Below are 27,134 nucleotides of genomic sequence, written 5' to 3' on the forward strand. Positions count from 1 at the left end.
TATGCAATATACATGCAAATATGAAGTAGGGGTATTAGATTAATACTTTCCAGCATATTTGGTGAAACATTTTAACACGTTGCCCCCTTAGAGTAAAGAAAACTCTCGATCCCTTCTACTCATAACCCTGAAAGTAGAATAACATCCCAGGATAGTTTTTACCATGGGAAAAGCATGGTGATCCCTTCCTGCGCTCACCTTCCAGTAGTATGATGGAGAAGTCCTGGGCAGTCTGGGCCTTGCGTGTAGCAAAGCACTGGTAAGCTCCCGAGTGTCTCTTTTGTGCAGCGGAAATGAACAATGTCTCATTGTGAGCTCCCTGGATGGAAAAGTGCTGATCGGGTATGACGGGTTCTGTGTTCCGGTACCAGGACACAATGAAGTGGGGGGAACCCTGGACGGCGCAGGAGAGTATGACTGTGCTGCTGATCCCTGTCTTCAGATTCTTGGGAGACAAGGTGACCCGCAGTGGCTCTGGAGAGATGGAAAAATGTTATTTTGGTGGGGTAAGATCGTGAATTTGTTGTTTGCTAGCATTGCCTTTGTGTGAGTGTGATTGTGTGTGTGTGTGTGTGTGTGTCTGTGTGTGTGTGTGTGTGTGTGTATGTATGTATGTATGTATGTATGTATGTATGTATGTATGTATGTATGTATGTGTGTGTGTGTGTGTGTGTGTGTGTGTGTGTGTGTGTGTGTGTGTGTGTGTGTGTGTGTGTGTGTGTGTGTGTGTGTGTGTGTGTGTGTGTGTGTGTGTGTGTGTGTGTGCGCGAGATCAGCAGCGAGGAAAGCCGAAGAACAGAAAGGGGAGAAAATGTCAGTGAGCAATAAAGCAGCTGGTGTTGAGTGCTGTAGGCTGCTGAATGTGTGTATGCATGTGTGTGTGAGTGACAGTGCATGTGCAAGACTTTTTTCACAGGCAATGCATGCATGTGCTGTGTGTGTGTGTGTGTGTGTGTGGACCTGTGTGTCTCCCACCTTGCATGCCCTGTCACAGGAGGTTTACGGCTTGTGCAGTGATGCGCCCTGTGCCCAGTCTGCCCAGCGTCCACTAAGGGTGAAGCCGCTTTTTCCCCCAACTACCCTTAAATTTCCCCTCCTCTCCTCCACCCACCCTTACACGTTTCCCGTCCCCCTTGCACTTCCACAAGTTTACCATCATATCTCTTTCTGCATACACTGCGTACATCTCCTCCATCCATATACACACACAACATTATAAAACAGTCTTTTCCTCCCTCCCTCACATCCCCGGCACACACAGCGACAGGCCCGCACGACCACTGTTCTGCTGTCACTGCAGCGACGCCTCAGTGGGGTACGAGAACACAGCAGGGGAGCAAGCCGTCTGTGGAGATCAAGCTCATGCTAGGCATATACGATGGTGGGGTGCGTTGGCGTGTACGGGCAAAGCAGAGAGAATTTAAATGTTGTCTCGTATCATGCCTGTCCGTGACCTGACATCACATTCATGACTTGTGTCCATCGTGGGGGGTAGATAAAATGATCAGTGAGGCTTTATTGCTGTGTTGTACACTCTACGGTGCTTTACCCACCTATGACATTGAGATGACCTGTCACCTCTTTGGAACCAAAGCTGTTGGTGACCTCACAGATGTAGTTGCCACTGTCCTCGAGCCTCAGGTCTGAAATGGTGAGGCCCGTGATGCGCCGTGTCCAGCGGGTGTCTGCGGGGAGTGGCCGACCATCCTTCAGCCATCGGATGGTGGGGTTGGGGTATCCCGATGCGACGCAGGGCAGTTCCACACTGTTTCCCACCTGCACCTCACCGGACTGGAAACTGTCCAGCACTGACGGGGTGGACTCCGTAGGGTCTGCAGGTCAAACACATCACAGATATGATATATTTATTTTTCTTTAACTGATTTCTTCTGGGACATCTTAAGAGCTACCACATTATATCTTGTTTTCTTAATTTGTAAAAAAAAGAAGATATGCTAAGCTAAACCAACAGTCTTTCTTGAAACATTAATATTTACAGTACAGACTCAAAAACTACCAGCAACAAAGCAAATAATGGTATTTCCCAAAATTGTGCACAATTCTTTCAGGGATAAAACATAAAACATTTGTCTTGCTCGTCTATTGAGAAATATAATTGGCAAGCAACAAAAACTCATATTCTGATTTGCATTTAGTTGCATGTGCCAGTTCTCATGAGTGGAAGTGGTAAACTTGCTACGTACCCATAACAGAGAGCCTGGCTCCATTGCTCTGGCGAGTCTCTCCACTGTACTTGTGCTTTGTGATGCAGCGGTAGGTGGACAGAGCATCTTCCTTCTGCACCTCTGAGATATACATAGCGCCAAATGAGGTCAGGAAGAAACGGTTGCCTGGGATGGGACAGTAGAGAGGAAGCAGGAAGCAGAGGAGAGAGGAAAATGTTAGTCACCATATTTGGATGACAAATGTGCCAAAGCATTAGCATGTTCGGCTTTGTGTTTACGCAAATGTTTTTGCATTGGGCAGGATTCCACAGAATCACAACTGACTTATGGGTTATGGTTGAATTTGATCCCAGTGGATTTTGTTGTGTAACTACTGTTACTAAATCAGTCTTCATCTGTGCACAAGTTAAACTGTGTCATTGATAAGAAGAAGATTTGTGTTTTTATTTCAAAAGTAAAACAAGAAGTAAACAAACCATACACCAACATCTGCGAATGTAATTCTAACTTTTAGGGAGATTGGCCGTTGAAATAGTCTCCCTCAAAACAAAGCACCAGGTAAATACAATGCTAATGCCATCCCATACAACTCCTTCATAAGAATCCAAGTTTAAAATCCAAGTAAAAAACAAAACAGCATTTAATGATTCTTTACAATCACACAAATATACACAACTAGTACATATTTCAGACTATTTTTTAACTTTATTCACTATTCAAACCGTTCGTAGACACATTTATCCTGAGATCATCAATAATTTATGATTTTTATTTCTTTATGTTTGTGATTGGTAAAAAAATAAAAAGACAAATTGCTGCTGAGGGAAATAAAATATACCCATGTGCTGATTTTAAACTATAGTGGACACAAGGACGTCCGTCACAGGACCCTCTTCACAAAACTTTCAAGAGAAAACTATTGAAGAAAGAAAAAAATGGCGCGCTACAATTTACATGTCTTTGAATGGCCTGACCGCAGCACTTAGGTGAACACAAGGGAGCTTTTAACACACTCTGTCCCATCCATCCACTGAGATATACACAATGAGGAGAAAGGGAGAAAGAGGAGAAGAGAGTTATTGTAGGTGTTAATAATTGATGTGTCTGTGTGTGTTATGGTAACAGCAGATTAGTGTCATTTTCATTTCACATCAGTGACTGTTTGGTCTGCCTCTGATTTATCTACATGTCAATAGCGAGAGCATGTTTGTGTGAGTGTGTGTGTGAGTGTGAGAGAAAGTGTGTGTGTGGGGGGGGGGATGGAAGGAAAAGAGACGAGGAGAGTGTATTTCTGTGTTTGATTCTTTCCGCCTCTCTGAGTCTTTTTGTATTCTGTTCCCCCAAAGGGTTATTTTAGACAGAGTGCACTACAGAGTTTGTAGGAGATTGCAGATTGTCTGCTTATGCGGATGCTATTGCAGGGTATGTGTGTGTGTGTGTGTGTGTGTGCGTGTGTTTGTGTAGGTGTGTGTGAGAGAACATTCTGGCAGTTGTTTGCTACATGATGTTTCAATGTCTTTCTGCAGTGTTGACAACAGAGAGCTTGAGTAAAACGCAGGTGCACACACACACACACACACACACACACGCACACCTTTGAGCAATAGGTCAGCCACTAGTCACAGCCTCACAGCTTTATTTTTCATGTTCTTCTTAAAAATCATTTACTAATCAGATTTCCTCAGTTCTTTGATTGGCAAATGTATGTTCATTGCTTAATATAAGTGTGTCCCTCCATATATAGGCATGTCAAATGTCAATACACGATTCTCTGTGTGTGTGAGATCAATAAACATGTATATATAGGAATGTGTATGTAAGTATGAATAACCAAGCGTGTGTGTGTGTGTCTCCTGCCACAATGTGAGCAACGACAATCGATGCATTTTATGGCTGCACAGCTCCATCCAAGGGAGATTTATTAAAACAGAGAGGGACTGGCCTGGCCCCTTGCCACCCAAACACACACTCTCACACACACACACACACACACACACACACACACACACACACACACACACACACACACACACACACACACACACACACACACACACACACACACACTCTATCACTCTAACAAGATGGAGAGGTGAAGTGACGGCTTTACTTCTTGTGTCAGTGAACAGGTTTTCGCCAACCTAAAGAAAATGTGCATGACTCCACAATAAAAGCTTTTGATTAGTCATTCTTTCCCTTCTTTTCTCAATGAATCGCTTATTTTATAGATAAATCAATTCATCCATTAAAAAGACCATCATAATTTCCTAACCCTAACATTCGTGAAACTCTTAACTTAAAAAAAAACAAGCTTTATGTCAAAACCTTTTTGCTGCATCTAATTAAAACCTGTCACTATTATCGTGCGCACCCTTGCTCTATTTGACTTGATTGATTACCTGACGTTTCAGCTTTCAGAGATTTTGCATTTTGTTTAAAAAAACAACTCCTTTGACATCTGTGCCTGCGGCTGATATTTTTAGAGATACATTGTATTTGAGGCCACGTGTACCATATAAGAAGCAAAGCATTATCTGTATGTATGTGTGTATGAGTGTGTGACTGGGTTTTCAGATTTCTGAATATATATATATATATATATATATATATCTACAGATGTGAATTTCAGCCCGTGCATCTGCATGCATATGTGAAAGTTCACACACACACACGTGTTTTCATGGGAGTCAGACTGTTGTGCTGAGTGCTAAGCGACATAAGCTGTAATTTCCGAGCCTGCCCTTTTGTTCCAACCTGGGTATTAAGCCTTACAGGATAATATGCACTTGGCGAGTAGAACCCTGTATAACACACTGCTACGCCCTGTCACAACATGCCTGGAGAGAGAAAGACAGACCGGAGGGGGGGCCGAGAAGGGGTGGTGGCAGTGGTGGTGGAGGGTAGAGTAAGAAATTCAGAGATGGTTAAGAATGGAGGGAAAGAAAGTGGCGGTTGCAGCGCTGGTTGTAAACGAATGTACTTCATCACTCCACCCAACGTATCTCTCTCTCTCTCTCTCTCTCTCTCTCTCTTGTTCAGAAGGCGACAGCAGATGTTTCCATCGTTATTAACCTGCACATGAACCGTTTTGAATAATCAATTATTGCTTTGTCCATACAATTTCAGAGATAAACTGTATCATGTCTATCACAGCCTCAGTTTTCAGTTCTTTTAAATCATTTTCATCAATAGCAATTTAACAAAAAGTCCAATATATATATTCATATATTGCTTATACTTTGTGTCAGCACAGTGAGGAGGAATAACATCATTGATCTACTTCAGGTTTGTAAACTGTTTGTGATTCTCTGCTCATAAAGAAGAGTTTCAAACCACAGCCTTGACTCAGTGGCAGAAATCTGTCTTCAAACTTAAACAAATAATAATATGACATTTATCATGATAATTATCAATATAGACTTAACATTTTTATCTCGATATAACTTTTGGCCATATCACCCAGCCCTATTTAATAGTCCTTATTTTATATAAAAGCTGTCCTAAAACATGAAAGTACCTTGTAAAGGCCAAATGACTGCATTTCTTGGAAGCCTAAAATAACAATATATGGCATATCCAATACAGTATGTGGCTATAATGCAAACCTATGGAAAGTCAGGAAACTGATTATCAAATTGGTTGTTGATGGCTTTTCTGATAATGGGTTAATCAATTAATATTCTCAGCAATATATTCTACATATAAATATGTGCGTATATATATACATATAAATATTCATTAATAAAATCCGTCCATTCTTTCTTCTCTTCACTGCCCTCACTTCAACTTTCTACAACCCTTCACTTCCTCTCCTTTTGCCTCACTGATGCTCTTCCTACTTGATATTTAATTTCCAGTCAGTACCTGGTCTCCTGCTGTCGGTGGAGATGTGACACACCTAAAACAGCAGAGAGGGAGCAGGCGGCGATAGAGAGGGAGGCAGTGGAGGAGAGGACGGGGCTGACCCCACAGGGAGGAGGACGGCAGATGGAGATTGATGGAGGGAGAGATAGGGAGATAAAGAGAAACATGCCGTTGGGAGTGACAGAGGAGGGAGTGAGAGGGATGAGGGGCCTGCAGGCCTGAGAGCCACACATGTGTAAAAACAATTCCTCTACGTCTTTCTCCATCTCCCTTTCTCTCCCTCTCTCTTTCTCCCCTTGCAAGCCTCTCCTTGTGGGAGAGGAGATCAATTCTCGTCTAGTCTGCCTACGCCTCCAGGAGTTTGTTGTTGTTGTTGAGTGTGTGTATGTATGTGCTTCTGTGTCTTGATTTTTTTTTTGCTTTTTTGCTGTGGGAGGCAGGATGAGAATTTTTGAGGTCTATCCCACACCCCAGGGAGGCGCACAATCGCTTCACTTCCTCCTTATTTCCCGACCCTTTCCAATACCCTTTCTTTTGCTCCTTTTTTCTAAGTGTGACATCTACTCTCCATCCCCGATCTCTCTTCCTCCAGTCTCCTCTCTGCCCTCTACCTCTTTCTATATCTGTCTTTTCTCCTCCTATGTCTGTGCTCCTCTTCCCTCTCATACAGGGGGGTCTGTAAGTAATGGAATCAGTTCAGCTGATCAGCCTAAGGCAGGAAGTCAAGCCAAGTGCAGAGTGAAGCTGCTGCTGGATCTGTATGTGTGTGTGTGTGTGTGTGTGTGTGTGTGTGTGTGTGTGTGTGTGTGTGTGTGTGTGTGTGTGTGTGTGTGTGTGTGTGTGTGTGTGTGTGCCAGAAATCCCACAGACAGATACATACATGCAAATAACGAGACAGAGAGACAGGAAGGGGGTGAGGGGAGGTGGAGGAGCCACAATGAAAAAAGGATTAGGGAGCCCTGGAGCATCACTTGTCTTCCCCAAAGTTCCTCCAGAGAGAGGACACCCCTCGTCTTTGAAAAAGGTGGGAGAGACGGAGGGGAAGGGGAGAAGAGATGGAGGAGGAGGAAGAGGAGGAGGAAAAAATTGAGGCAGCAGATGAAGGGGTGAAGGAAAAGAGCGGATAAATATATACCCGAACAATATATGGCTGCCATTTTCAACAAATTATCAGCCACACCAGAGATCATTAAGAGGAAAGAAAATGAAAAAAAAAGAAAATGATAAAGTTAATGTAGGAATGCTGGGGCCACTGGGGAGGCTGCATGGGAGGAGAAGATGAACAGATCAGACGGGGAAGAAAGACAAAAGAGAGTAACTAAGAAAAGATATACATATTTAGAGATGCTGGCGAGGCCGCGAAGAAAAAGGAAAGAGACAGAAATAGATAAAACGCAGAGTGAAAGCGAGGAAAGTAGCGATTCGCAGAGAAACAGAGCGAGAGAGGAAATGGCGTAGGTAAGGGGGTTTGTTCTTGGTGCTGCCATGCAAATGAAGGCGGCGCTGCAGCAATGCTAACTAACAGCAATTCACACTGTTGGACTCATCACTTATTAATGCTCTACAGCTCCCCCCCTCCCTCTTTCTCTCTCTCTCCCTCTCTTTCCCCTCTCCCCTGCTCTCGCCAAGATCTCTCTTTTTTTGTTCGCTCTCTCGCTCGCTGTTGCTAGGGCCCGTGCACTCACGTGACAACAGCTGGGTAGGGGGCGCTGCGGTGGCACACGCGGCGGCACGCGCGAGTGTGCGTTTCATGTGTGCTACGCATGCACGTGCGTACACTTTGGTGTGTGCTGCAGAGTACCCTTCATTAGAGGTAAAAAACGGAATCAGCCATTTAAATGATGGCGATGGAGATCAGAGGAGAGAAACTGCTGAATGGATGTGTAATTGCTACACAGGCCTGGGCGACAGGCCACGGAGGAGCTCAACACATCTCTCTGTGCATAATGTCACTTTATTTTTCACTCGCGCGTTTTAACAAAAACAGATGCTGACTACTGTCATGACCATTATTGTCAATGTTTGCCTTTCACATTTTAAGGCTAAATGGACCAAGGGCTCAGCACAATACAGACCAGACAGTGCCCAAATGGAGTTCTCACAAATGTATGCACGCACACCCTCACAATCTACACATTCTTACTCCCACTGTCTCACAATCTACATTTGCAGAGTGCACTCATCAACTTGAGTGTATTTGTGTGTGTGTGTTGGTGCAGAGCATCTTCACCATGTGATGTCACAGCAATGTGCAGACAGTAGAGTACACCTACACTTCCTTTATTTCTTATTCTGATTCAACTTTACATTTCTGCCTTTCTCCACTTTTTCATTCTTTTCTCCATGTCTCCATCCACCCTTATATCATTACAATGCAAATTCTACTGATTTAGATCCGTCACACACTTAGGTTATCCCACATTCTGCAGTGGAAATGAAAGCACCGTTAACGCTGCAGTGACAAAAGTGAAACAAAAATCCTCATTAATTTCCCACAGGTTTAACATTATTAAACCATTATTTTACTCCTTTATTCCCAAGGGTCAGTGAAACTTAGGGAAGTAGATTTTACTCACTAGAATTATTTTACTAATTTGCAACATGCAAAGAACTAAATGTTTTAAATCTGGCAGCGTAGGGGTGTAACAGCGTGCAAAGGGTAAGGCCTTTTATTGCTTTCACTTGTTTGTAATGGACACATGAATCTACCCTTTCAAAGCAAGCTGTGGGCCAGTACAAATAATATTTGTGGAACAATGGACAGTCTGTGTCAACAACCGAAAAAACGTCTAGGTATGGCACCCTTTATCTATCACATATTTAATGCAGACAAAAGCAGAGCCTGGTGTACAGAAAATATTATATTGTGAAGTCTTTGTGCATAAATTGCACAGATCAGTGCACAGGAAGTGATGTAGTTAGGAGAAATACTAAGGGTACACGGCAGTTCAGCACCACGGACAGCTCCATTACAACCTATTCAGGAACACTGGCAAAGGCAGCACCTCGGACAGCTCAACATACGTGTCTCCACTGTTGGCAAAATGAAACTGCGTGCGTGTGTGTGTGTTGGTTTGAGGGTAACGTTAGCTCCAATGGATACTGTGCCAGAGTAATAAAATAGTAATGTGGCATATGGCCCAGTGCTACAGCTCAGCCTACCAGTCACTCAACTCCCTAACAGAGACAAACACTAAAAGAGAATCCAACCCTGGTAAACATGGTGGATGTATGCGGTTGGTAAATGTGGTGTGGACAGATTCACCATACATAACATAATATTAGTCAATAAAATGATTACACATTACAGGCTCAAGAAACGTTGCCAGGATCAGTTAAGGGCAAAAAGCTTTCGTTTTCATTTTCTAGTATTTTTTCCCTTTGAGCTTATTAATTGAAAAAATATTGTCATGGATACGATCCAATTTTCTTTTACACATTTTTACCTTGATTTTGTTTCCTTGTGTTCTGTCGACTGAACTGTGTTACTAATGGTTGAACTAGAACTGGACTTAGACAGCACATACCTCTGCCAAGTGCAAACAGTCCCCTTATAAACCCACATTTAAGTTCACTCTGGATTTTAGTTTGGACTCAATATCAGCCCCCTGACATATTTTATCAGGATCCATTAATCATTATCTAAGAAAATGTCGAAAAATGCCATGCAATGTTATAAATCCTGTATCCGCTACCTGGATTCACACCTAAATTTATTTAATGGGTTATTCCTTGGGTCATGCCCCACCCCTCGACAAAATTTCATGGAATTCAGTAGAGTATTTATTTTGTTATCTCGCTAACAAACAAAAACAAATGCAGATGAAAACATATCCTCCTTGGCAGAGGTTACTATCTACTGGAACAGTTTGAAACTATTTTGAACTTTCTATGTCTCCACCATGCAGGATTGGCTCAGGATGAGGAGATGAGGACGGAAAATCAATAGCTTGTTTTTACTGCCATCCTAAATTCATCAACTCTGCCTCAGCTGATGAGCAAAGCGTTAAATGAAGATATATTTCAAATAGTGAACAGGTAAAGAAGATGGTTTTCAGTCCTCAACCCTTGCTCCCTCCTCATCCTCCTCCTCCTCTCCTTCCCTTGGCAAATTTATTTGATAATTACCAAGGGCCCATTATAGCTGATTTCAAGGAGGCACTGAATTGGCCTACCAAAGCCTATTTCATTTGAGCTGCTCATACTGTATCAAAGCAATCACACACACACACACACACACACACACACACACACACACACACACACACACACACACACACACACACACACACACACACACACACACACACACACACACACACACACACACAGAGAGAGAGAGAGAGAGAGAGAGAGAGAGAGAGAGAGAGAGAGAGAGAGAGAGAGAGAGAGAGAGAGTATAAAACATGACTTGTACAACTGTGAGTCCATTCAGGCCCAACATGTAAATAACACCCTGCACCTAAAATCACATCTAGGGGCATGTGTCTGTGCATGTGTGTGTGCGTGTGTGTTTGTGTGGGTGCATACATGTGCACCAGTGCATACATGCATGTCTGTGTGTGTAGGGGCTGAAAGGTGGGCAGGGGTGAAGGATAATAAAGATTGGATTCTAATAAAATGTTCTCATCCTCCTAAATCCCCCTCCTGCCCTCTCCCCCTATACCTGCCATATTAACACCACCATTACAAGGGCAGATGAATGAAAATGAACAGAGCTGTGGTGTGATTCCCTGAGTGTCAAATCAATACACTCTCCTCCTCCTTCTCTGTTCCTCTCCCGCCTTCCAACCCGCCCTCTCTCCCTTCATCCCTTTCTCTGCCGCTATCATTTTCCTATTCTCCTCTCCTCTGTTGGGCCTGAAGAACTGGCACGTGTTTGACAAAGGGAAATCTACACCTAGCTACAATAGCTCGATCTCTCTCTCTCTCTGGTTTGAAATGAATGACGCTTGCTCCCATCTCCTCTCTATTCACATTCAAAGCAGTCCATAATAGTTAAGTGCTACGGAGAACAAGCCAGACAGACAAAGAGTCACAAGGACGGCATATTACTGCCACTTTCTTTGACTCAATCGGAGACAAAAGCTTGCGTAAGGACTGGGAAGAGGTTAAGTCAAAATAACAGAAGCAGGTTAATAAAGATGAGCCATGTGAATTTCATTCTTTTCTTCTCTCCCTACAAGTGCAGGACACACACGGTTACCAGAGGCAGAATAATTGAAGAGGAAACCCTGATACACATTTGTTTTATTCTTATCTCTCTACACGTGTTCCGGTGTTTTGAGTCGCAACCCCTGACCTTCTCATCCTCCTCCCCTCCCTTGTTCTGTGTGTTTTTCCAGGTCCGGTGTGATGCAGTGATCTGAAGATAGGTATGCAGAGGACTAAAGCACTCATTAAAAAGGCATGCTTCACCGTCAAATGCCAGCTGCTGTCACCCACCACCACCACCACCACCACCACCAAGTCTCCTGTTTTCTTTGTCTTTCCCCTCTCTCGATATCTATCCATTTCCTCCGTTTCCTCTGTTCCCTACCTCTGTCTCTCCCTGCTGCTGTCTCTTCGTTTCTCTTTCTGTATTCGCTGTTAGAAGGTGACACCCCGTACGCCCACGCACCCCCTCACCCTCTCAAAACAACTCATGCTTGAGACTACAGAGAGAGAAAAGAAAGGAAGGAGAAAAACAAATAAAGGAAATGGAAAAATACACTCATCCAAGTCCAAAAGAAAAAGAAGGAAGGAAAAATCTGATAATCAGGTTTTTTTTTTAATCACCAGCCCTCATCCCCGTCTCCATCTCTATCTTTCCCCCCTGTAATAGTTGAAGGCCTCTACCACACTTAAGCAACCTTAATTGGAATGGCCATAAATATTCAAACAGCAAGATGGAAGAAATAATGGATGTCTGGGTAAAGAGATGAAAAGAAAATGGCTGGGAAAGTACTGGATGGAAAGAAAAAGGAACAATACGAAATACCTCAGATTGCTTGCATGTTTCTGTAAAATGTCTGTTGTGTACGTCAGAAACACAACCGAAAAGAATGTCTCCCATTTGGTCACCCACTATGACAAACACACAAATGCATACTGTACTCCTGGGCTTGTCAACATGTGGTGCATTGTGTCGCTTTTGTCTTTAATTATTTAGTCTCATAGATAATTGAAACAGACATGCTCGCCAGTCATGAGAAGGCTAACGGGACATCTAATGCATTATAAACACACATGCACACACACACACACACAAACAGTGAACTCTGCCAAAGCGTGACCTTATTTCTTCTGTGGAAAACACAAAAACAACATTGTGCAAGCGGTTTAATTTCACGCACAGTTCTGTTTTGTGTGATCGTCATCCATTATGAAGAGGAAGACATGGCAAACAGGGAAAAGACTGATCATGGAGCTTCTGAAAAAAAACATTTTTACTTTCTGTCTAGTGTTTGTGGTTGATTTCATACTTGTGTAATGCAACAATACCCAGTATCCACACACACACACACACACACACACACACACACACACACACACACACACACACAGACATAACTGCACACACACAGCGCTCCCTCTGTGTGCATGAGAAGGAGAGACACCAGGAGAATGCCGGCACACATGTGATAAACTCTCACACAAATCAATAATGCCTTGCCCTTTGTAAAGCCATGTTGTCCTCAGTGGGAGTACGACAGTGCCACAGCATGTAAGCAGCAGCACTGTGACACACACTGAATCTCTGGGAGCAGGAGGTCACCGGGGAGCAAGGCCCGCGTGCAGATGAGTGCACCTTGCATGGCAGGCGGATCTGAGGAGCGAGGGAGGGAGGGAGGGCACAGAGGGAGAAGGCCTGCGATTCTCCTACGCATTCCTTCTCCGGCTCCCCTCGACCGCCTGCGCCACTGTGATGATGCACCCTCACCGCTGTTGCTGGGCATCTTGGCGACAGAGACCCATAAGAGGATGAAGAGGAGGAGAAGGAGGAGGAGTCAGAGCAGGAGAACCAAATGAGGGATGATGGGAGGCAAAAGAGCTGCAGAGACAGATGTTGCAGATTGGAGTGGAGTAATGGTGACATGCTAAAAGCGGGTTCCCAAGGCGTTGCAGGGAGGCCTGAGGGGCCAGGAGTGCCCGAGGTACATGCAAGGGAGGAGAGGGGGGTTCTACAGCAGAGCAGCAGCTCTCCCTGCCTCCCTCCCTCCCTGCACGACTGTCTCCCTGTCTCTTCTGCCTCACTGCCCCCCTACACTCTGTCCCACTTTAGCCCAATGTCACATCCAGATCAAGGGGGAGGGAGCATAAAGAAGAGAAAGAGTGGAGTAAAAAAAGGGAGAAGGTGAAGAGAAGCCAAGAGGTAAAGAAAGAGAAAGATTCGAAGATGGAAGAAAGATCCCAGAGAGGAGGACGATGATGATGAGGACAGTGATGCTGGAGGAGAGCATGGGGAGTCCAGCTAAGGTGCCATCACAAGCTTTCACGTGTCCCGAATTTCTCTCTCTTCCCTCGCTCACAATGCTTTTTCTGGGAATTATTTTGTCTGCTTGTCACACAAACATACCACACTCAGTATATGTGGAGTTACACAAGCAGCCAAGCACAAAGTGCCCGTTGATAGTGCATGTATGTGCGCACACACACACAAACACACACAGGGTGGCTAGTCAGAGATGCTCTATGGTGTTGTCAGCTGATCCAGCGTCCCATGGCATGGTGATGTGTGATTCTTGGAGATAAGCACATGTAGCAGGACAACGCTACAACAATCGGGCAAATGGTTCAATAAACACCATGTTTCTTTCACTTTGCTTTGATACTGTTATAGTTATTAACTGTTACAGACCACTGCAGCCCACTGGACACAAAATTGGCTTTTCCGAGACAACAAGTAGACATACTAAAGATATATAAATCAAAGTTATAAAAGAGTACTCCACTGATTAAGCATTACACTCCTATAAATTGTCAGACTCTCGAAGTAGAGTTTGAAAACAAAGGGATCTAAAAAGGTGTTGCTTTGTTTAAAACCCAGAGCCTAAATTGTGCACAACACAATTCGTCTGCAGACAGTTCCGACAAACGCAGAGTTTTGTGGGTGTCGTATTGTTTTAGTGTCTAATGTAGCCTCCAGCAGGGATGAGGATCCGGCTAAACAGTTCTGTGGAGCTCAATTCTAACCACACACCTTCAGAGTTTTGTGTGCATTGATCTCTAGATCCATGAGGCTTCATAAAACTTTTATCCTAATATCTGTAAATAGGCTTTGATGTGCAAAATCGGTGGAGTTCACACTTGAAGAATTAAAGATGGGTTTCACTGCAAGACGTGACAGTTATGGTGGAAATGAATGGATGTGTATGATGGATGAGGAAAATGTGCCATGGCACTGCTCTTGGCCTTTCTCAATTCACCACTTTCAAGGAGGAGATGGAGTGAGAAAAGGAGAGAGAGAGTCTTTTAGAGTCAGAGGTCAAATTCCCTGCTGCAGATAATAACCTTCTGCTGTCTGGAACTGCTCAGGACTGTGGGATTCAAGGATACTGTGAGTTTGTCACAGTCACTGCTGCAACTGACTGACAGAAGCCTGACTCTAACCCTCTGCTAACTTTACCTTTTACAAACACTTCCCCAATATTTTGACCTGAGGTATTTGCCGTACTGTTACTTGCCTGGACTGTAAGCGAGAGAACACGTTTTATCAATGAAGGAGCAGTGAAAAATTCATTTTAAAAGAAAAGAACACAGAAGAACGACGTGGCACCGGATGAAGGTCTGGATGTAAAATCATCGTGAAATCATTTTGATCTATTAACACATGCAGAAAATGGACAGGGTGAAAAAACACACCAAATATAAAATTAATGAATCTATTAAGATAAGTTTGCTCAGTGTATTTGAATTTCTCTTAATAGAAATACATTTTCCTCCATAAACAATAAAGGCAATTTAGTGAAAAGGACAAACACATAAAGAAATATTATACATTTGAAGGTTTTTACTAGAATATACAGAAGTTTGATTCAATACAGTTGAAATTCAGTGACAATACCACTTCTGTCATTATACAAACCCCTGCAATAATCAAAACTGAAGTGTCCTTTCAATCCGCTTAACACATTTCACAGACACATTACCAAGGCAACGTACATCTAACACACATCTATGCAACAGAACATCGAGTATTTTCATGAACTACTGGGGAAAAAAATTGAAAAATTAAATTGAATCCGGCATAAAGTTCATTGTGCAACATAGTGGAACATGTTAACACAGTCACTATTATTAAACATATAAAGATTCCAGCTTTAAGTGTAGCTTGAATTGTTTATTGTGTTCAAGCAAAAATCCACATTAAAATGGTTGTGCTCCCATTGTGACACGGTGGCGATGAATGCAAATCTACACTTCACAAAAGCAGAGCAATGATCATCTATGTCCTTCAATCCAAACTTCTCTCACAAAGGAAAAGTCGTCATCTTAATGAAACATAATAACAGAATAAGTTCAAGCAGGAAGACTATTGTCAAATCCAACACTATTGACATATTGTCCTGTCTCCTCCCACAGAGGTATTATCACATGAACTCAACCAATGACCATTCTGGCTGGCCAATCAAATCATAACTGTTCCCATTTATTAAAAAGAATGTCACTTATAAAGGCTAGAGCTCTAAACTGGATACAAATCAAAGGCTTTTCACACTATAACTTGATTTAAGGCTGAACATTGACAGATCTTTAAAATTAGAAAGTAAAACACAATGTTGCATCATGGTTTTTTATGTCTCCATTTCTGATCCAACTCAGCAGCGTGGTTACACTCCAAGTACAGTGCTGATATGGCTATTGGCTTTCTCACATTACTCAGACTTCTGGGATGGCTGGGGACGTCTCCTGTTAATGATAGTCCACACGCACCAGTGGATGACCTCTCTACACATACATATGGATCCAGCCATGTAGAACAGAGCAGGACAGCGTGAAAGAGTCTTGGCAATCCCCTGGCCCCTGTCCGTACAGTGTACCCCCGCCTCCTACAACCACATCCACAACAGAACCCCCCTGCTCCCACTCTGACCACTGCCCAATCCCTGTAAAGCCCTCATCATCGCTCCCTGAAGAGTGGGAGGTCTCATCCATCGCTGGCACTGAGATGTGGCAGTGTGGATAGAGGTGGCATTTGCCAAGGTCATCCGACGTGTCCGTGTGTTTGCCCCCCTCTCTGCTGCATGAAAGAATCCCACTACTTTAGATTTGGAAACAGGAACAGCGCAGATAGGGGCAATTTTTGAATTTGGGTTCATAATGCAGTATGCAGAGTAGAGGCCATCTTATGAAGCAGCTTAACTGTCTGTCTGCAGTATTAGGCAAGGCAAGGTTTGCTGCTGCTGCTGCTGCTGCTTGGTTTTAATGGGCCAGCAGCTGAAGCTGAACCTCAAATCATCATAATGAGAGAGAATGAGATCCGCAAGGGGGAAGAAGGAAAGGTACATAAGGAAATCCGATAAACAGAGAGAAAGAGGGGAGGAAGGAAACAGAGGGGAAGTGGAGAGAAAAGGAAGATATAAGAAGAAGGGGAAATAGGAGTGAGAAATGAGAGAGAGATTCCTCCGCATCTCTGATTTGCTTGGGTGATATGCATCAGAGCGACAGAGCGTAGGGGAGGAATAGATGGAGGGAGGCAGCAGTAGAGAGGGAGGAGGGAAAAGAGGGAAAGAAAGCAGAGGTATTTTTTTGTTTCTATATAAGCCATTTGTTTTTATTAAGCTTCCCTGCCTGTCCTTGTACCGGAGCGGTTTCCTCCACTGGTTTGTATTTGTTTTTATGTTCTGTTACATGGGCATGATAATAGTCTGTGTTCATTTTGTTAATGAAAACTGTAACAAAGAAACACAACCTTTTTTTAAACCATTACTACGACAAAACGATGAGGAGACCACACCAACGTCATTAAAAATGAACTGGGACTTTATCAACATGCAATATCAATTAAAATATGCAGTTTACAAAATAATAACTTAACTAAAGAGGATGCAAAATTAGAGTTTTTTCAAAAAAATGACACAATGTAAATGTAATGAAGCCACTGATAACAGGGCTACACTGGACCTATGTACTTCAACACTATGGCTGTAGGAGATCAAATAACATACAGGGAAGAGGGAAAAGAAAATAATGGCAGCAAAACAGGTTGACATTTTGACCCACTTCAGATACAATGCCGCTGAGAGGAAAAGTGAGCGTGTAGTATTGTCGGGAGAAAAGCCCCGCAGCTACGAAATCACTGGGAAGAAAAGCACCGACCTGAAGGTGCATCACACAGAAACTGAAGTAACCTTACGTGAAGAAAGTAAGGTTACTTTATTTTTAAAGACACAATAAGGGAACTACTTACGGCAGTGGTGTAGCATAAAAGCATTTCACAACACCCAGAGTTAACTACATTGCTTGCAGAGGGAGATTCTGTCTCTCTGTGATCTCTATAAACAGATTCTGCAGCTGAATATGCAGAATATGTCGGCGAGGGAGAAGATTTTGGGGATGGACAAAATACTTTGGATTTCGAATCATAGAGATTAGCCGAAATATCGTCTGGACCTAAAACACCTATAAAAGTAGCGCGGTCTGTGTTTAGTGTGGAGAAACCTTCAACTCTTGTCCACCCTTCTGACTCTAAATAGTGTACGGTGAACTGAAGACTAAGTGTTGGCCCAAACATCCACTTTCTACAATGGAAACCCCCAAATATTAGCTGTTGGTTTCACTAGAAGTAAGAAGCTACATTGACCAAACAAGTTTGTTTGTTTTGGTCTACAAAATATGCTATTTATGTTATATCACACTTTTTTTTTTATCTAATTGGCCAAAATTATGAGGCTAGTGATGTTTTACACTTTCTCACTGTCAACAATTCCCATTAAAAGAGTGAAAGCAAAAATTGTTTCATCTATAGCAAATTCTGTAATGTCTTTGTAGCCAGAGCCTGATTTGGCTTATTCCCCTTTGCAACAGAACTCTACCCACAACCTATTAAAAACACATAAATGAGTCACACAGTTCACCGGCTGACGTGTCACTTCATTATAATAAACATGGCCACTGCACTTGACCCCACTGTTACCACCCAAGTGTCATAGTACAGCCATGTTGTCTGTACCGTGCATATTGTGATATTTAACGTAGTGATTTACTATCATGTGCTTTTATGCAACAATGGCAAAGTTCCACATTTGTAAACAATACAGATCATAAATATCCTCATCAATAATTACTCACCATTGCACCGAATGTGTGTTAATGTGCAGACAAAAGTAGCCTTTATATTTAGGACCTTGCATCTTTGGTGGGAATGAATGGGGTTGAGTGTGAGTGGCAGAGAAATCTGAAAAGTACCAACAGATGGACTAATGCATTTTTTGTTTGTCTTTTCATGGGATCTTTTCACAATTGAAAACATAGATTCATGCTCGTCTTATTCTTTAAACGTAAAGTGAGATGATTCCATACCCACATGTATTGGTCATTTGAAATAACAAGAGCAGGTAAATAACATGGGAGGTGAAGGTGATTATAATAGTCATGGCCTGAAGAGCTTCAAGCTGTGAGAAAAAAACAACGCTGAAAAACATCAAGAGACTACGGGTGCACGTACAGTGTGGGTGAAGAAGCCGGGAGAGAGTGAGGGATGCGGGGAAGGAAGGGAGGGAAGAGTGGGAGGGAGGCAGAAGAGAGGGAATGTGACAGAGTGGTGACAGAGGGAGAGAGTGGAGCACTGTGTGTGTCAGGACTGTGTGTGTCTCTGTGCTCGTGTCCCCAGGCGCAGGCAAACATTAGCTGCATTAAGTGAGTTGACAGGTCCCTCCCCATTACCACTACTGGTGGCCGAGAGAGGAAGAGAGCGACAGGGAGAGAGAGAGAGAGAGAGAGAGAGAGAGAGAGAGAGAGAGAGAGAGAGAGAGAGAGAGAAATTGAAGACACTGTGGTTTTTACCAACTGATGATGTGTGTCCCCCTTCTGTGCATATGCACACACACACACACACACACACGCATACACCACACACACACACACACACACACACACACACACACACACACACACACACACACACACACACACACACACACACACACAGTTGTGCATAATTATACAGAAACACTGCCTGCACGATAACCCTCATACATTTTTGCATGCCGGCCACTTGCTTGCAAAACCAATCCTGACAATCCTGCATATGACAAACAAACACACAAAATCTTTACTCTTAACTCCCAATACCACACATCTGTACACACACACTATGAATTCCCTCGGCATGCAGAAATACACACTCCATATATCATACACACTGACAGCCATGTACTGTTTCTCATAAGAATGTAAAACTGAGTTTATGTACAGCGCACAAGTGTGTGTGTGTGTGTGTGTGTGTGTGTGTGTGTGTGTGTGTGTGTGTGTGTGTGTGTGCGTGCGTGCGCATGTGCGTGTGTGTGTGGGGTGTATCATTTCTTCTCTGCTTAAATATTGATTATTGTCTTGTCTGGGGTTCAGGGTTAAAGACCATCTGCTGTCTCTATCCTTCAATTATTCAGTCACACCACCACCAAGCCCCTACACACACACACAACACATACAACACACACACAAATTAGTCCCTTGGAACATCTTTCCTTTTTCCAATGTGTCGTAATAGCGCAACACTACCAGAACTACACTGTGCAAAGCAAAATGGCTGTGTTACAGTTACACTCTGACAGAGTCTCCTTTCATCATCAGATCGCTTCATGACAACTTATCACTCAAATACACACAAACACAAATGGTGCACAATCACACAGTGTCCATTCCACGAGTGTAGCTGCTCACACTGCGGTGGCAGGGGATCAACTGGCGAGCTCTGCAGTGGCTCCGAGAGAACCTCACACTGCTTTGAGGCCAACTCCTCTGACCTGAGCACGAGCACTGAGGGCAGTAGCGACATGGAGGGGCAAGAAGAGGAGCAGTGGATGAAGGAGGTGGAGGAGGACCATGAGAGGGAAGTGAAAAGAGGATAAATAGTCGTAGAGACAGAATGTGTGGGAGAGAAGAAGAAGAAGAAGAAGCAAAGCGGTGAAAGACAGCAAGAGAGCTTGTTGACCTCTGGCTATGGAGCTTGTCGCTATAGTGCAGGCGGGGAGGGGAGTGACGGGCGGAGGGCGAGGGAGGGAGGCTGTTTGTTAGTGAAGATGTTTTTCCTCAAATGCAACGTCTCCGTGCTGCCTTCTGCGAGCATGCATATGTGTGTGTGTCTGTGCGTGTGTGTGTAATTTTCCCCAGGCAAATCCCTCTTTAGCCAAAGCAGGGAAGAATAGAGAAGAAAAGGAAAAGCCATCTTTATCCAAATCCAATTGCAGCTGGAAGAAGAGAGTGGAGCGAGGGATGGATGTGGAGGAGAAGAAGAGGAGGAGGAGGAGGAGGAGGAGGAGGAGGAGGGAGGAGGAGGAGGAGGGAGGAGAAGACGTTGTAATTTGTCTGAGGGATTACAAGGAGTGTTGGCAGAACATGACCGCTGTCTGCATGTGCATGCAACTGTGTGTGTGTCTGTCTGTGTGTGTGTGTGTGCCATGGCCTAACCCCACGAATTCAGAGCATAACAACATCAGAGGCAGCATTTTTGTAACATAACTAGAGCGGAAAAACAGACTATTTCTCCACAGTCCTGCTCATTCCAGGTAAACATCAATCTCTCTGTGTAACTCAGTTCATAATAACGGCCATGGGAAGTTGACACCGGGTGCAGATGACTGGCCCTCTGTTAAGCTCATAGTCGTGATTACTTATAATCATCTCGTAATAGACAAGAGTTCCTTTGGCTTCATTTTAGCGATGCCATAAAAACACAATTAGTGATGCACATCCCAACTGAAGCAAGCTGTAGACACGAGACCCACAAACCTCTGCTGAGGGTCACGGTCTTGTGCTGCTGCAAATCCAGAAACATGGCAATAATGTGGCAGCAGTATGGCAGTCATCAAATCTATAGGCTAATATCAAGTGTGTGCGTAATCCTGTGAAAGACTACACTGAAAAAAATGTGACAGATGCATCCCACCCCCTCCCATCGGCCCTCTTACCAAAGCTGTGCCCCCCAACAAACATGAATGTGCACTTTTCTTGCTTTGTTTTGCGGTGGAAGTCGTTGTCTGGAGCAGAACTAGGAATTTTGCGGTGTATGTCTCTTCAAACTGAAGACTACAGTCATGTGCAGTGAGAGCAGGGCAGGTTGCACACAGGCAAGCAGGATGTTGACAGACAGGTACACAAGCCAATCATTTCATCCAGACCGGTCGTGTTTATTACAGTCCTGTGAAGGCCACGCACCGGGTTTTGCTTTGTTTTCAGACAACTTTATTCATTGATGGCTATTGGGATTAGAAGTGGATTTCAAAAAATCTGACAAAAACTGTTTCAGAAACACTGATTGGACCAAGTAGCAAATTTCTAATCTATTTGAGAAGCTTGAGTTTTAATTCTTTTATCATATTTTCATTCTTATATATAAGAACCAAAGACAACTTATAGGCTTAATAGAATTAAAAGATTAAAAATTGCCCAGCGGTTCAATACTTGATTCAGGTATGATAAAATACTTTCAACTAACACATACACAAAATGTGGTTGAGGCACACGACAAACAGGAAGAGAAGCACTTGTGTCCACTAGTAAAGCCTTCAAATTTAAAGAGGACTGCTGAGGGGCTGCGAAATGAAAAAGAAACGGGTGTGATGGAGTGAGGGAGCTGAAAAATGATTGTGGAGGAGAGGAATGGGCTTTCGGCCAGAGTGTGGCTGCCATGGTTTGATGTGATGTGACTCTGCGACACACAGGAACACATACATCTGCCTGGAGCTGGGTATAAGTTAAGGACAGTGGAGTCAGATAAGTGTCAGTGGGAAACAACATCAGTGTCTTTCTCTGTCTCTGTGAGTGACAGTGATACAAGGCAGCCTGCCCCTTGCACAGACACACACAACATGCTCAAGCGTGCACAGAAAAACACACACACACACTCAGGTGCCCAACGGCTCTTTGCATGAACAGATATTTTGCTTGTGACACACAGCATACACTGCACATCACATCAGATACACAGCAGCCCCTCACCCTGAAACTCTTGGACCACAATGACACAGAGATACCACTGCTTGCTTCACCAAATGCTGACACACTCTTCGAGGCATTTTATACTGTCAGATTACATTTACACACACACACACACACACACACACACACACACACACACACACACACACACACACACACACACACACACACACACACATATGTCTATGTACAGTATTGTCCTGTAGTTTTCTGAGAGGATATACAGTCAAATTAATGCACCAACAGCACATATTTAAAACCGATCCGTCAACCAGATAAGATTTTGCTGTTGTGTTTGTGCCAATAAACTGGAGGTCTCCATCTTTTTGATATCAGTCTTTTTATGGACCCATTATGGGGAAAGCTGAACTGTTATAACAGGAAAGGTATAAGTGTGTTAACAATAGCAATGGCTCTGTGTCCCAATAGGCTATGACACGGTAGCAGCAAGCCTCCACAATACCAGACTCCTGGAACTGAAGCTGTTAAATGGAGTTCAATCATAATTAGTTTTATTAGTCACCTCTGATTCAATGGGATGACAAACTTTGATTTATCAGCTGGTTTATTGCAAATTATTAAATGGTATTTTCGAAAAAGAGACCGTCCAATCTCTGTCTTTTTATCTTTACCAAACTATTATTGATTTTCTATAAAATGTCATATATAATATAATATATATACATATTATATTATATTATTGTTGTTTAACAAAATTACAAACACCACAGGTATTATCCCATCCAATGTAGTTTTGGGTCCTGATTACCGTTTCCATTTTGGATGTCCCCCTTTTTCATGTTTTTGTTTTGAAATTCCTGCAAACCCCTGAACCTACATAGAAGTAGAGTTATAAAACAGATTTATCATATCAGGCAGATAATGAGACTGAATAATTGCAATTTCATACCTTTAGATCCACCATAAAGGTGCAACAAATAATACAATATGAATTTACACCGATGATTAAGAAAAAAAAAACATAGCAGCTTGGTATTGAACCTTGAGCTGTGCAACGCTGGCTTTTGCTCTGCTGAATGCAGTTGGTATTGTGAAAGGTAGGAATCTGTTCATATCATTTTCTTTTTACATCACTTTCTTGGTCTATCTAAACAGAACTACCGCCACACACTTCTTACCCGTGAGTAAAACTTTACAGCAACAACAACTGCAGTAGGAATTGGGTATTCAAAACCAGGATGAAGGGGAAACTGCCATCCCGAATAAAGGTAGCACTCTGATGTGCTCGATATTCAATACAAATTTTAATAATTTTATTTTGGCTTTCAAAATACATGCCCCATTAGACTTGCACTGAACAAGCTAATGGTGAATAGTCCGACTTTTGTATTACAAGAGATACAACTGTCCCCTATCTGAATGTGAAAGTGTGGAAGCCTCATGGACATACAGTACATGGATGTATGACATTTGCACATGCCCACAAGCATATACATACATATGTTCATCAAGCGAAAATGGAGATTTTTTAATAAATGCAATACTGCCAATATACATGAGCTCTGGAATCACTGGCGACAAGAACAACACTCCACCAATGTGACCTTCAGTCCAGGGGCTAATTAAGTTCAGCAAGCTGATGCTCCAAGTATTGACTAGCATAGAAGTTTGTACTTTGTCTTGAGTCAATAAACAAGTATCTGCTGCAATGGTAAGACCAAAGCACGAGAGTTACAATTTGCAGACTGCATCTTTGGTGGGGTTGATGAGGATATGCTTGGCCACAGGTAAATGTGACATAATGTGATTGAAAGAAGGTGGACATCAAACTAACAACCATACAGTTTGCACTTAAATGGGCCTGATTCCACAAAACTGCATGGAAATCTGAGTGTTCCCCTGCTGGAAGTGCACAAGGTAAACAGATCAAAAAATGTTGAGAGCAATAATGTTGTTTATATGACTGTAAATAATAGATTTCAAGATAAAGTGTCTCCCATGTCTATTATAGGTTTATGTGTAGTGCAAAGTAGTTACATAAATACCAATCAAGAAATAATGAAGGCCATGTCAAAATTATCTAGTTTAAAAAAAAATTTAAAATCAGGAAAACTATAACACAACAATGCAAATCAAAGCAGTAACTGTGTCCCAATTCAAGAAGGCTGCGGCCGTTAGAAAAAAAAATTCCAGTGGCTGAATCAGTTTTATTCACTTTTCTTTTCAACTTCTCTTTCTCTCTCCTGTTGCTCAGGTAAAGCCTTGCCTCTCTCTCAAAAAGCCACAGGTAGGCTCTGAAAGAAGGGAAGAGATTCTGAGTGCTTTTTTGTGTTTCCCTTCTGTGCCTCCTCCCCTCCATCACATGTAGGGATGGAGGTGAGGGAAGAAGTCAGAGAGAACAACAGAGGGAAAGGCAAAGAATGTAAGCCCCCACAGCAGCACTTAAAGTAAGTCTGCATTATTGATGAGGAGACAAAGCGAAACATTTATTTATCATCGAGGATGCGTAGAAGCTAAGTCGATCCCTGCAGAGCTAAGAGAGAGGGAGACAGAGAGAGAGAGAGAGTAAGTGAGGGTCAAGAGACGGAAAGAGGCCATGTTGAAAAAGAAATTTCTAAGGAGGCTTGAGTGTGCTTTGTGTGTGGGTATACACGAGAAGGTCAAGTCTAAGATATGCCCTCTGTATTTTCTCTGGTCAGCAGTGGGATTTCCTCAGGGCTGAAGGATCAAGACCAGGCCACAGAATTATTTATAAGACTTAAACAGACTTCTATTAATACACTGTGTGCCTAACCCCTGCACTACACTGACATTGATGTTCATGGCTCAAGTCTATTCTTCATCTCTTGTCACACACATGTGTCTGTCTTTGCTCATTGTTTTGGTGTTAAAAAACAAAACAATTAAAATAAAAAATGGATAGGGGTTTCTTTAAAGGCTTATGTCTTTACTATATCCTTCAATCATCTATTCAGCTTAAAACCTCACGAAGATGAGTGACAGCCATTAGTTCCCATGGTCCAAGGTGACAACTTAAAACTTGTGTTGTTGAACCAAGAATCAAAAGACACTTACAACAATATAAAGTGGATAAAATCCCATAGAAAACTATATTGGCACTCAAAGAATGCATATCTCCCCCAAGGCCCAACAGTCCCCTTAGGAAACCATATTTAAATTCACCAGATCCTGATTTTTATTTGCACCAAATTGCCCACACTCATTGATATAAGTCTGTCTGGTTTTTTTCAACAAGTTCCATGATTTATTCCCTGAGAAATAAACGAAAATGTTGAAAAAGCCCCATCTCATAATGTTAAGAAGAAAGTTTCTATCCTGACCTTTTCCACCAGGTTTAGTGGTAATCCATCATCCAGTAGTTTTGTGTAATACTGCTAATTAACAGACAGATGTAGATGAAAGAATAATGTCCTTGGTGGAGGTATAAGATTAAAAGACAAAAGTCAGTGTGAACAGACACTGACTCATTATGCAGTTAAATTAAAGTAAACACGATTCCTAATCTTTGTATTTGTATTACAAAAAATGCATGTAACCGGAGGCTCTTTTAAACCCTTGCAGTAGTGGACAAGGAACCAGAGTTAAGAAGAGTTTCGAGTATAGTTCTGTCGAGCTACAACTAATGTCTGAATATAGCCCACAAGTCAACACAGTGACTGGGGTACGAATAAACGTGGACTATAGAATTTCCCAATTGGTCAAATTTGGATAATGCAGGCCAAAATATTGGGCACATGGTGGATTTAAGTGCATGTCCACATTTGGGAGGTAAGTGGTTTGCATACACACAGTCACACACCATGAAGACACTGCACTGACCTGCACTGACCTTAAAGGCCCTCACTCTAACTTTAAACAACCACGACATGAATTAACACAATCCTAACCTTAACCGAACACCAAAGTCATTACTCCAAAATATATCATGAATCATTTTGTGGGGAGCAGCTTGGTGTCCTCACATGGAAGGTGAGTCCCCATAACATGACAGTGAGGTATATGTCCCCAAAATGTCCTTAAAACATACACATACCCACATACTTGTGTGCTTTTAGAGATGTTGCCCCTCCACTGACACTTACAGTACGTAACACATGAACAGCTAATGAATGAACAAAGCTCGTGGTTAAGGCAACTCTAACATAAACACATAGTTACCATAGTGATTAGGCTTTGTAAGCGCAGATCAAATTGTCACCTGTCACAACCACTGGGAACCCTTCACTGCATGTCAGATTAGACATAATGTTTGGTTTAAATAATTCTTCGGCTGTGACTGATGGATTTGCGGGGAACCGACGTGTGAAAGTGGCTTGAGCATGGACGTATGAATAGTGCGATTTCATGGACATGGCTATACATTGTGTGCGCATGTTTGTGTGCGTGTATTTGTGCGTAGGGGAGGCCGTTAGGGGATAAGCACTCAATAACAGCTGACACTGAGCTGCCCTCTGCTCTCGCTCACACAAAGGACTATGATTATATTACTGTTTGACTGCCTGCCCCCACCTCCCCACCTCCCTCCCTCCCCCATCATACTCTATACTACCAAGCCCTCTGTGCACTCAACGGCTAAGATAATTACCACTATTGTGTGTCGCACACATCCACTCACACTCCCATGCAAAGTGTGCCACGTGCATGCCAGCTCCCCCATCTGTCCCCTGCTCTCTCTCCCCTTTTTCTCTCTCCGTAGCCCCCCCCCTCCCTTTTTATTCTATCTGTTTTTATTTCTGCACCCTTTGACATTCAGTATTTGGCAGGAAAGACCAAAAAAACACCACAGAGGGGTTAAAGATCGGTGGAACAAAGACGTGTAATTTTTTACTGCTGACGTTTATTCAGTGTTGTACACTAAGCTGTTGATTCCTTCTGACAAAATCTTATCGATAAAGTTGTTGTCAATTGTTCATCGTACAGTGTGAAATCTGCACCAGAATAATACATCAGTAGTGTGAAGGA

The 27,134-nt window shown here is 42.8% G+C and overlaps 1 protein-coding gene across 2 annotated transcripts in view; it reads right to left on the reverse strand.

Annotated features, from left to right (window-relative positions):
* Positions 1–27,134, reverse strand: part of LOC118106570 (Down syndrome cell adhesion molecule-like protein 1 homolog) — a 97,710-nt gene that overhangs the window by 33,949 nt on the left and 36,627 nt on the right. For both annotated transcript variants that reach the window (XR_004695223.2, XM_035155234.2), the window contains exons 4-6: positions 2,205–2,351; positions 1,554–1,832; positions 199–474 (exon numbers count right to left, since the gene is read on the reverse strand). Coding sequence is in view for 1 of the 2 variants with exons in the window: in XM_035155234.2 (XP_035011125.1) it covers positions 199–474; positions 1,554–1,832; positions 2,205–2,351 (702 nt within the window). In the remaining variant the exon portion in view is untranslated. The remainder of the gene's footprint in view (positions 1–198; positions 475–1,553; positions 1,833–2,204; positions 2,352–27,134) is intronic.

The sequence above is a fragment of the Hippoglossus stenolepis genome, chromosome 4 (genome assembly GCF_022539355.2).
Source record: "Hippoglossus stenolepis isolate QCI-W04-F060 chromosome 4, HSTE1.2, whole genome shotgun sequence".
NCBI classification, from domain to species: domain Eukaryota; kingdom Metazoa; phylum Chordata; class Actinopteri; order Pleuronectiformes; family Pleuronectidae; genus Hippoglossus; species Hippoglossus stenolepis.